A 12,398-nucleotide genomic window follows, 5' to 3' on the forward strand; every position below is an offset into this window, starting at 1 on the left:
CTACACAAGGCAAAAGCCTGATTTGCCCTTTTGAAATTACTTTGTATTTACTGGTATCTGAGTGCTATCGTTGCGGACATTCAAATTCTTTGAAGTTTAATTGCACAGAGTAGGTGCTTCGTGAATATTTGGTGACTGAACTTGAACACAAAGTTTACTCATGACACACTTGCTTCTTTCAGGAGATACGGTCGTATTCTAAGATAAGTTAAATAAGAAGGTCGCTCTATCGCTCAGATTCCAGTAGGCTTTTCTATTACTGCTAAGATCGGATAGGCACTGTTTTGGCATTTAAAGCTCTTTACAATATGGCCCCTTCTAACTTTCTAGTCTTCTACAATACTCTTCTCTATACACTGTGTGGCCCGGCTAGTCCTCATGCTTGATTTTCTCTGACTCTTATTTCTGGGTCTCTAAGTAAACATTCTCCCTTCTCATCACCAGATCTAACTCTTCTCAGGTCAAGGCACCTTCTGCAAGAGAGGTTTCTTGGTCCTCCAAGCCACAAGGACAACATTGCCTCTAGGATTAATGGGTGCATCTTGTGTATATCTGGATATGTTTATGCTGCTTCCACTATTGGAATGTAAGCTCATGGAGGGGCAGGGGCTGTTTTTGTCTTTCTTTTTAATTACAGCACATAGAAAAATGCTTCACAAATGCTAGTTGATTTGTGGATTGACTTTGGGTACTTTCTAATGTTTCCAAGAAAAAAAAATCTTTATGGATAAAATTACTAAAAGTTGTTTGTATTTAAAGCCCCAATCTCTAGTTAAATTGGATTCTATTAAATGTGCTTGCATGCCGCAATAAAGTTTTCAAATTGCACCAATCATAGATTTGACCACAGATGTCTTTATTTGAGCCTCTTCTGACCCCCATTTTTCTGCTGTACAGATCACCAAGCTTTTATGACTATTGGGGGCACAGCGCCCAGCGCTGAGGTGCGTTTGACAAATTAACACGGTTTAGATTTGGCACATTTCCACACAGTAGTCATTTTGTACAAGATTCTGAAATGGTCCAAGACAATTCATTGTATGTACACTCAAATCTGGCATGGAACATATTCTCAACCAAAGCAGAGTTCCACTGCATCTGAAAATTCTAGCCTGTTAAATAAGCCCAGAGATCAGGTCAAAACTCACTGAGCTCAGTTAGTTCTAGGTGTCATCACACTTAGAAGAGAGCTAAAACTAGAGTGACAACTGAATAAATACAAACCAATATAACTTTACTTACACACCACTCGTATTTGTAAAATAATAACAGCAACAAATCTAAAGGAATACGAAAATAGCAGCGGGGGAGGGGTGGGAATTACCTATAAAGTGCTTTTTAATATCGAGCATTTTTTAAAATTCCAAAGTCATATAGGAACCACAACAAACTTTTGGGCTTTAGGTAAGCCTGTGTGCATGCAATTTCCAACAATAATCTTCATTTGTAAATAGGAAAAGTTAATAGCATTTTTTTCACCAAGTTCATTAGTACTTGGGGCCATATAAGTGCCTGTGGTACAGAATTGACACACCAAATTAACACACACTTCTAAATGTAATGTTACAGCCAGCCTGGCGAAGAAGTCGAACCTAGGGTAATAGGAAAGGTGTCATCTAGTTAGACTCAATGCCCTCCCCCACACACTGGATAGCTGCCACCCAATCAAGTTGCTGATAAGAAGGGGGAGAAGAAGAAATCAAATGCAAACTTAATGGCCCCATGCACGGTGCTCCTCCAGTCATGCTCGATCTTCACGTGTCTTTTTGCAGGAGTAAGCTGGGCCATGCAGTTGAGACAGCTGATTGCCTTCAGTTCAAAGACCGGCCACTTGCTGCCGAGTCGCCCTTCGAGGATCGTGCTGAACTCGATAACACTTCCCTGTCTCAGGTTCAGTAAGACGCTTTTGAACTCGCTGCTGGCCCTCAGGACGATGTCTTTGGTGATATCGTCTTCCTCGATGGTCTTGTTTCCAATGTTGCTGTAGGGCATGCCCACCGTTATTTCAAACTTGTACCTATCAAACTTTTTAATATGGCACTCGTGTTTGGCGAGATATTTGAGCCGGCAGAGCTCTTCTTCTGCGGTGCTGATGTTGCCAGGGAGGCAGCTGGGGTAGGCTTCGCCATACAGGCACCTCATCCAGTCTCCAATGAAGAATGGGAGCATGTTGATGGCGGACTCGGCACTGTTGTCGATATCTGTAACTCGGACGTACTTGAACCGCCCAGTCCACGTGACCCTGTGTCCCTCCAGGTGGCTGCACAAAATCTGGGTGCGTGCCATGTTAGTTTCCTTCCAGGCGCGGGGTCCACACAGGAAGCCATACTGTGGCCACGTCAAAGTGGAGTTGTAGACTTTCATGCCCTCTGAGCGGTACACATAGAACCAGCAGAAGAGCACGATGGCTGTGATCCACACGAGGATGAGCTTGACGATGGAGCTCTTGGTCAAAGACTTCACCATCTCCACCACAGAGAAGTTGTTTTTTGTCCACCAGCGTAGGAGCAAGGGGATGCTGCACAACACCGTGGTGACCACGATTTTGGTGAGCTCCAGGGAGACAAACCATCTAGAAAACTGGACGATGCACATCAAGACAATGCCAACGACCAGAATTGGGAGGGCAAAGAGGAAGAGAAAATAGCCGATGGAGGCTCGGATAAGACCAAGACCGGAGGACTCGAGCAGAATGACAACAGAAAGCTCACACCACATGAAACATACCAAGTACGGGACCAAGTAGCAGTAAGTGCCTTTGAAATTCCTCAGCTGTGCCATCCTGAAGAAGAGGTAAAAGAGGTACATAAACAGGAAACACGGGACACTCACATTCAGTGTGATGAAGTGACCTATGGGCACGGTATAAAACGTCTGGCCCAGGAACTTCAGGAAGTGCCAGTCGACAGGTAAAGTCCGCAGGACGGAGAGCAAGCCGGCCGTGACCTCGACCACCAGCGCCCGCCGCGTGTACGGCTCTGCCGAGGTGCTCAAGCTCATGTAACTGGTCACGGTGAAGAAGATGGAGATGACGGCCAGCTCCGAGCAAGGGATCCACTCTTTGCTGGCTATGGGGAAAGAGAAAATGACAAAGAACACGGACAAGAGGAAGTGGATGTAGGGCTCTAAGTGGTTCCAGCCGAAGTTCACCTCAGCCTGCTCGACGTCCAGGTTGGGTTCAAAGTGCAGCAGTAAGTCCGTGAGTGTCCGGAAGTTCTCCCAGGCCTTACTGTCTTGGAACACCTTCAACGTACAGATCACCATGGAAATGAAAGACAGGTAGAAGATGACTAACGGGATGAAGAACGCAAAGAAGTCGATAGTCAGGTTGCTGATGATAAAGAAAAAGATGAGGGCGTTGATGTGGTGGGTTGGGATGATGGTGGAGAGCCAGTGCATGCCCGCCTTAGAGGCCATGTCGATCAGGTACTCTTTGATTTCCATGATGGCATGAAGCGGGTATTTCACCACCTGGGGAGGAAGGGAATGAATGTTAAAGAGGATGGGGAGGCAACCAGCGTCTGAGGTGGGAAGAAGGTCACGAGAGCCGTCTCCTCCTCTTCCGCCTCTAAAGAAAAGCCAACATATCAAAACACGTTCAGACGTGTCAACAGGCAGACCCCAACCCACTGTGCTGGACTTTGCCAGGATTTCCAAAGCTTTCTGGAAAGTCAGACTGCTTGTCATCTCCTGAAAGCACGTCTGTGAAAGAGGGATCTACTTCCAGGCACCTGGAGGCCTTCCTTCCAGGTCCCCGGGCTTTGCCACTTGACCGGCTACTGCATCTAAAGGATGCTGGGGACGCTTCACGGGTCTGCCCCAAATGCTCAGGATCTCTACATCTTCCCCCTTGCCCGACGGGTGTTTTCTGGGTCTATTAGAATGTAAACTCTTTGGGGGGAGCGGAAAGGGGGTATCTCTGCACGTGTCTCTTTCTATTCCCAAAATCTAGTACAAGGCTTGGCACAGTAAACACTTAAAATCTTTGTGATGAAAGCACCAGAAGCCAGCTAGTCATCCCAAACCTTCTTAACAGGCAAAGAATGGGCCTGCAATGGTAGAATGGGCAAATGAATTCCTTCCAGAGACCCTGGTGGGGAGCAAGTCCCAAACTTGCATGGAAGATGTTCAGGGAGAAGGAGGCAGCCGGGCGCTTTTGTTATCTCTGTGACCCCAGACAGGTCATGGCTGCCTGCCTCAGTTTCATCTGTAAGAGGGGCATCATCCTAGTACCTGGATCTCAGGGTGGCTGTGAGGAGACAGAGAACACGAACAGCGTTTCGCCCCTTTTAGAGGCTGAGGTGTCCACGACTACTACTACTACTATTATTATTTTTGAGGTCAAGAGGGAAGAGGATGTGCCAGAGGAGCAAGCTGGGGTAGAGGAGATCAGCATTAGTTGAGGCCCTTAAAAGTTAGAGGCTCGCCCCAGCTGGAGAGGGGGCAGAACTGGTAGACTTCGGACAGTCCGATCACTGGGTATTGCTGAATGACACCTTAGACTAAACTCTGGCTGCAGCGTACAATGTTGAGGTAAAGGAGAATGTCCTTATCCAACAGGATGGGCGGCACTCCCGTGTTAAAGCATGTCCTCCGAGGGCCGGGATCTCATGAGCCTGGTGGGGCCCCTGCAAGCACCAGCCCACCCGGACCTCGGCCGGGAGAGGCCAGGCACACAGCGTGTTCCCCACACCCCGTCCTCCCCGCCTTCCTGACGAGGCCCAAGCTCCCAGGCACCTGGGGATCCAAAGGGCCCTGGAGTTGTGGAGCTCCCCAGGATCTGGATCGTTTGTGGATCGCTACGTCCTGCCCTGTGCCCACCCCAGCCCCTAGGCAGTGCCAGGCTGGCACCAGGGCCCCACGCGCCCAAGGGGCTGTGGGTGAGGGAGAGCAGAGGGGAACGAGGGACAAAGGGCAGCCCTGGACGAAGGACCCCGTCCTCCCCCCTCACCCACCTTGAGGCGCAAGGGCAGGTCCTCGGGGCTCTTCCCCGCCAGCTCTTCGTCGTCGTCGTCGTCCTGCAGCAGGAGGCTGCTCGGGATGATGCCTTTGGCGTACTTCTTGGTGATCTCCACAAAGTCGTCCAGGGCGATGTAGTTCTTAGCTGGGGGAGAGAAGCACATGCCGCTAAGTCCCTGGGGGACAGGCGAGGCTCTGAGTGACCGTCTGTGCCTGGGGCACGCTCCCCCCACCCTCATGTCCTTCTGGGATCCGGCAACAGTAAAGCAACGACATGAAGTATGGAAGGAGCGAATGGGTTTATTAAGCACGCAGGGCTGGGCAGGGCACTAAGCGCTCCTCATACAAATACCATCAGAGGGGACGTCTTCTGCCCTCAGAGAGGATGGCATTCTACCCTTCTGTCCTGGATTCAGTCCAAATGGCTGTCCCAAGGCAGAGGGTGGAGAGGGCTCGGCGGGGGGGGGAGAGGTTAAGGGACTTGTCCAGGGTCACTCAGTGGGTTAGGCTGCCCATGACTCCACACCAGTGACAGTATGGAGCACCAAAGCTGAATGGAACAACAGGAATTATCCATCTTCATGTCCACCGTCTCTCTCCAATTCTCTTGTCAGGGAAGACTCTTCCTTCCCTAAATGGCGTAGAGAAAGTATTCTCTCCTGAATGCCATTAGGAACCCGACACCAAAAAGGTTGGGGCTTTTTGTTTGCTATTTAAAATTCAATTTGAAATTGCTATCCAAAATATTCTCTAGCTTCTAGTCTTCCTAGGGTTTTTTTTCTTTCAATTTTTTTTTACAAAATCCCCTCCTCCTCCCCCCGGTCCTCCCTGTTTTGTAACAGGTGTTCAAGGCAAGGCCTGCCCACAGGAATGTCACAATTCATTTACTACTCTGTGACTTCAGTGGTTATTAAACATGCAAAGACAAATCCTGGCCAGTTCCTTCTGCCTCCTAAGAAGCTGGGCTACAGGGCCCCATCACACGCGTCCTGAAGAGCCAGTGCCTGGGAGAGAAAAGGTTTTCTGGGGCGAGGGGGTGGGGGGACCAAGACCAGGAGCGTCGTGGCCGGTGGAGGGCTCTGGAGAGGGAGCCTCGGGGCAAAGGTGCGGAGGGCATGTGGGGAGGCAGCCCGAGCTGGGGGGATCAGGGAGATCATCTGGCTGCTCAAGGAGACTTTTCATCCCTGACAGACTCTTTCTCCCCTTGCCAATAGTGCCCTCTGAAAAGAATGAAGTAGCATGGTATTCCTCGACATGGATTTAATTAATCCTCACTAATACTAATTAATCATGAGGATAAACGAATCAGACTAGTTAATCATGCCATTAATCATACTAATTAACCATTAGTATAAACCGAAGCATTTTTGTGCTGAGCTCCAATCAATGGCTCCTTTTCTGGGGGTTTCTGAACGTGTTGGAGGGCGACGACACTCTTCAAATAGGAACTTCACAGGGACGGCGTGGAGCTCCCATCGCAGGCCTGATTATCCATTGAGAGCCTCCAGGTCATTCAGTGCCATCCCCTGATTTTTTATTTGGTTTTTTAAAACTCTCACCTCCTGTCTTAGAAGACAGTTTAAGTCCTGGTTCCCAGGCAGAGAGCGGGGAGGCCTCCCACTGGACCCCGGCCCTCCTGCTCTATCCTCTGTGCTTCCTAACAAAACCTCCTCACTGCCCTCATTTTGTGAATGAAGAAACGGAGGCAGAGAATGGTTAATGGAAGGTCACAAAGCGCTGAAGTCTTGGAGGCAGGATTTGAACCCTGATATTCCTGATCATTAAGTCTACCACTCTGTGGTGCAGGAGTCAGAGCCACGGCCCCAGGGCTGAGGAGACTTCAAAGCCAGCCTCCCACACTTGCTATGTGACTTTGGCTAAATCAGTGACCCACTGCCTGCCTCAGTCTCCTCATCTGTAAAATAAGGATAACAGTAGCACCTCCCTCCCTCTCAGGGCCATTGTGAGGACCGAATGGGATCCTATTTGTAAAGCACTCTACCACCTCTAATGGGCTGAGAGTTCCTTCTATATCTTGAGGTTCCTTGTCATCGTGGCTCGGCCCCCAGCAGAGGCAGGGAATCTGGCCGTTACTGGCGAGGCCCTTTAGAGAATGCCAAAGGAGCGAGCGCCCTGAGGACCTCTTTCCCGTCTAAGTCCATAAGCATTAATGAAGCCCCTCCTGTGTGCCAGGACCTCACGACAACGGCGGCTCTTTCTACAGTCTCCTCTTTCTTATCTAGTTACAAAGATCATGAAAGCAGATGGGTTTTCATAAAAAATAATAGCTGGTCCTATTTCTTGAGGGCTTTGAGAGTGAGAAAGCACTCCCCTGATGACAGACTGCTGAGCAGTATTTTCTATAGATCTTCACCGATCAGATCTCATTTGACAGAGGCCAGAGAGATGCCGCCAGCTGCCCTGGGACACCCACAACTCCAGCCTAGGCAGCCTGGGCAGCATTCCCCATCGGCCAAAGGGGGACAGAAAGCTGAGTGTTTGCTCGGAGGCCTCTGCTCTCTCCTGGCCGGCTCAGACTGCACAGGGATACGGCACTCCGTTCTGGGAAGGTGAACGCTCTCGAGGTACCCACACGATAAGGACTTGGTCCAAGAATGGAGGCTCCGATGGGTCAAGAAGATTCCTCGGAAGGCCACAACACCTGCCGGTCTGTGGGGTGTCCTATGGAAGAGGGGTTTCCCTCGCCTGGCTTACCCAGGAGGGAAGGAGGAGGTGTGCCGGGCATAAGTCAGGATGGATGGGTGCAATGGGAACACGAAAAGCAGAGGACGAGGCGCTGACTGGGGAGGTTGGGTGCCTCTCAATGAGGGTTTTCGAGCATGTTGCACAGAGTACGGCTCGATCTGAGGTCCCTGCCCACGCTGGACTTGGGGGTCACATTTCCTGAGCTAGAATTCTCTCTCTAACCCTTCCTGGGCTTTGGGCTCCTGAGCAGTCGGGTTCATCTCTCTGGCCCTTAATTTCTTTATCTTTAAGATGAGAATAATCATACTGCCCATGTGTGACAGGGAAGAGTGTGATAGAATTAGGATTGGTTATTATTTTTATGAAAAATCCGTCGTAGCTTGAGAGGGTGACCTTTTTTTCCAGACCAGGCTCTAGCTCATGAATGCCATTTTTCTTTTAAATCACTCAAATGGGCCTCTATTCCAAAGGGCTTTAGGATTGCGGAATACCTCTTTTTAAAGGGAAGCATAACGTAAAGTGCCTTCATCAGTTTCAGGGACAAAAGACCTGACTTTGAGCTGGAAAAGGTTTTAGAATATGGAATGTCCCTGCTGGAAGGGACTTTAGACTGTCAGGGCAGAAGGAGCCTTTGAATTTTAGCCTTTTTCAAAGGAGTCAGATAATCCAAACAAGCTGGACGACTCCAAGTAGACAACACTAGGGATGCTGCAGTCATCTCTGGAGATAATTGGCATGGCTGAAGGGCCAAGGCCTTCCTCACAGGCACATAGATAAGAGAAGTCGGGTGGGAGGCGGGAAAGAGGTGCTTGAATTAAATGAGGGAGTATAAATGAGAAGCCTGTGCTTACATTCGCTGCTGACTAGCCGCTCCAGCATTCTCCTCTGCTTCTGGATTGATTTTGGAATGGGGCCAGGCTGCTTTCCTCCATCTGTAGGACACCAGTTGGATCAAAAATCAAAGTCAAGTCATGTAGTGAACACATATCTGCAATAGGAAGCAAAAATACTAGGGGCAAGCCTCAAATTCCCCACCTCAATGACCATGAAAATCTCCTTTATTCAAGGTCCAGCTAAATTCTTCACCTCCATGAAGACTTCCCTAAGCACCCACTTTGATTTTTTGTAAGCTCCTCTAACACTTAGAGAGGAAAAGTGAACCTCAGAGCTTTGGTGTTTTTAGAAGAATGGGGCTGATTCCACTTCCTTCAAAGTGAGGGCCAAATAAGATGATATAATGGAAGGTGCTCTATAGCTGTTAAAGTATTAGACAGATGTAATTAATTATCAATACCATAACACAGGAATACTTCTTGTTTAACCTCTTGCATTGTGGGATCCTGAGCATGCATTCTGTTGCAGAGGATTTATTGATCAGATATATTTAAGATTAGATAAATGTCTTATTCAACTCTATGCTTTAAGATTTCTCTCAGCTCCCAAATTCTATGTTCTAAGGAACCTTTGAGACCTGAAATCCATATTTTAAGGACAATCTCAACTCCAACATTCTATATTCTAAGGTCCTTCTTGGATCTGATATTCTATATTCTAAGATCCCATTCACTTTTAATATTATGTGGTCTAACATCCCTCCCAGCTCTGAAATTCTCATTCTAAGGACTCTCCTTATATTGATCTTCTATGATCTAATGGCCTCTTTTATCTCTGAATCCTGTGTTCTAAGGTTCCTCCCCAGCTACAGGGAAGTCTCCCTCAATCTATCTTAGAATATTCTTTGTTCTAAGATCCTTCCCAGCCCTGACATTCTATTCTATACAATTTAACCAAGCATTTCCCCATCAGTCATCCTATTTACATCCTATTCTAGAAAAATTCCCTGAAATAGGTAGTACAATCACCTCTATTTTATGCATGAGGAAATGGCTATCAAAAAGTCAACTCACTTGCCCAAAGCTGGAACTGAAATTCAGGTGTTTCTGCCTCAAAACTAGTACTTTTACCACTACTCTATACCATGCCAGTCTTTCTTAGGAAATCTTTTCCAGAACCGATTTACCTTGTTCATTGACTTGGCCAACGTTTTCTAGAAGCTCTGAAACAGCCACCTGTTTTTTCTTCTTTGGGTTGAGTTTCCAATACATGACTAATGCAGCTTTGCGCACAGCCCTCTCTAAGTCAGTCTCTGAGGACAACTTTTTTACTTCCTGCTCATTTTCCGAAGTGATACCTAAAAAAAGACAATGGAGAACATTAACCACCATTATCCCACATTGCCACATATGATTAGACAAGAGCTGACAATTTAATACTCTGTCAATTTAGTTTCAAGGTCCTTGGAAAGGGTGCTTCTGAGCAATGAGCTCCATCTCTCCCCCGACTCCAATACTTCACTCCCCTCCCACAAACCAGATGAACACTATTAAGAGACCATCCATGTTTTTGTTTAGCTTCAATAAGTATCAGGAAATACTGGGGAAAAAGAACTTCAACAAATCACGGACATCTGGTTGAAGTTTCTTTTCTAAAATTCAACAAAAAAAAATTGTCCAAGTCTCTATAATGCTGTTTAAATAAAATGCCCCAACATTTACCTCTTCTGTCTGCTAGGCAGCGACGCAGCAGCTTGACGGCCTCTCTCCGGCCTTGCTTCGCAGCAAGAATTAGCCAGTCAACAGCACTACAGTTGTTGAGCTCTTCATCAGCATCATCTGCTAATTTCAAGTAGTGTTTCCCCACCTGGAACCAAACCCAGGATAATGCACAATCCTCAAGTTAACATAATCTTCAATTGGCTTCTACCCCAAAATCATCATCTTCCATGATCTTTCTGGCCCACCACCTTCCCTTTCTTATACTTGATCGCCTTCCAAATCCTTGTCCCCATTCCTACTCCACCTATTCTAATCTCTTGTTCCTTCCCTCCTGCCCCTATTTCCCACTCAATCTCCTTTTAGCACACTGGATTCCCTACCCAAGTGTCCCTAGGCATTCTCCCATGCTTTCTTCCTGAAATGTCCAAATATCTATCTTGGCACTGGCTGAAAATTCAGGTAGTTCAGTTTGTCTATCTCCTGAAATCTTAAGGTCAGAGTCAGAGAAAGTTAGGAGAATCTCACAGAGTGAAAGGAACTTTGGAAACCATACATTGTTTGGAAACCATTGAGTCTCTTCATTTCAGGAAGAAGGAAATAAAGAAAGAAAAAAAGGAAAGATTCCGTTATAGCTTGCAGGAGAACCCCTTATTTCTTTAGAACATATAATTTTTAAGTTGAAAATTTCTAGGAACTTGAATTTTGACAAAATAAGATATACATTAAGGGTAAACAAATCTAATTTTATAAAATAGATGTTTCTCTATACAAACTATAAAGGAAATTTCTGATGCTGAATCCCTAATGACTTGAAAATGGGAATGTGTTTGTCTGGAAACATTTGGGTCACAAGGCTTTAAAAGCATGAAAAATGATCCTTGGAGAATTCCATACATGTAAGGAAAATTACAGTTTTAAAATTAAGACAATACAAATGCAAAATATCTAGACACAGAATCAGAGAATCAATAATCACAGGATCATATAAAGCTGGACAGAACCTTGTTAAATTTTTCACTTAACAGATAAGGAAACTAAGGACCAGAGAGAGCAAGTGATTTGCCAAAGATCATGCAATCACTATGTGTCAGAGGCAAGATTCAAACACAAATCTTCCTGTCCTTAAGGCCAAATCTCCATCCACTTTGCCATGCTATCATGGAAATATGACCTGATGTTGTTATAATAATAACATGATAATTAATATAAACATTAAAACTATATAAGTATGATAGAGTTTTACATTCTATTTTACATATTACAATCAAATATTTCACAAAAAAATGGGAACTCTGTTTATTTAATTCCCCTTTAAAGCTAAAAGTAAGTCCAGGCTTACAAAGTTGTGCTTTTGTTCTCATCAGCCTACCCCAAGTCACTACATTATATTCTCCCTTATGCAACATTTGCTTGTGCCCTATGAAAATAAGTAATGAAAGTCAGAGTGTGGGAGCTATTCTCTAAGTATTTATGCTTTCTTATAAGCAGGTTAACATCTTTCTTTCTTTTTTTTTTAATGATCAATCCCACCATCTGCTTTCATATAGTCCAGCTTGCTAGCCTACTCAAAATGTGTTTCTTGGACTTTTAAGGAGCCAAGCATGGCTTTTAATGAAGGTTTTGCAGTATTCTCACCACTGCTTCTCAGTACTGGGCCACTTATTACCCAGGTGCCTGATTTTAAATAAGTTTGCATCACCTTTGAAGGCAAGGTATGGTAAAAAGCACCAACTGTTTTAAATGACAGTCATTTATCTTGAAGGGCCCCCAGATCATGGGATTTAGAAGTGGAGAGGACCTTATGGACCAGCTTTCTAATCTAATCTGCTCATTTCATAGGCCCAGGCAAGAGAACTGACTGGTGTCCAAAGCCACAAGAGCAGGAAGTAGTAAGTTAGGAATGTGAAGCTTTCACATTTCACATTTCACCTTTCAACTCAATACTATAAATCCTTGTTATACAAATGAAATTAGAAAAAACAAACAACTGATTGCCTTTTGGTTACCTGGAAAATGGAGAAGAATCTACATGGGCAGAAACTATGTTTCATTTCATAAAGAATTCAGAATACCTCGTTCCTCTCCTTAAATGGAGTTTGTTTTCCCATTACTACCATTTCCTTTTCTTCTACCAGCAAATCATCTATGTCAATGACAGAGCCATAACTCCATCAAGGA

General features: G+C 45.9%; 1 protein-coding gene across 2 annotated transcripts in view; it reads right to left on the reverse strand.

The window, feature by feature from the left end:
• Positions 1-835: 835 nt before the first annotated feature.
• The window catches only part of WFS1 (wolframin ER transmembrane glycoprotein), a 54,258-nt gene continuing 42,695 nt past the window's right edge, over positions 836-12,398 (reverse strand). For both annotated transcript variants that reach the window (XM_001371937.4, XM_007496756.3), the window contains exons 4-8: positions 10,221-10,365; positions 9,686-9,856; positions 8,517-8,597; positions 4,956-5,104; positions 836-3,471 (exon numbers count right to left, since the gene is read on the reverse strand). In XM_001371937.4, coding sequence (XP_001371974.1) covers positions 1,666-3,471; positions 4,956-5,104; positions 8,517-8,597; positions 9,686-9,856; positions 10,221-10,365 — 2,352 coding nt within the window. In that variant the 3' untranslated portion in view covers positions 836-1,665. The remainder of the gene's footprint in view (positions 3,472-4,955; positions 5,105-8,516; positions 8,598-9,685; positions 9,857-10,220; positions 10,366-12,398) is intronic.

This window comes from Monodelphis domestica, chromosome 6 (assembly GCF_027887165.1).
Source record: "Monodelphis domestica isolate mMonDom1 chromosome 6, mMonDom1.pri, whole genome shotgun sequence".
In the NCBI taxonomy this organism is placed as follows: Eukaryota; Metazoa; Chordata; class Mammalia; order Didelphimorphia; family Didelphidae; genus Monodelphis; species Monodelphis domestica.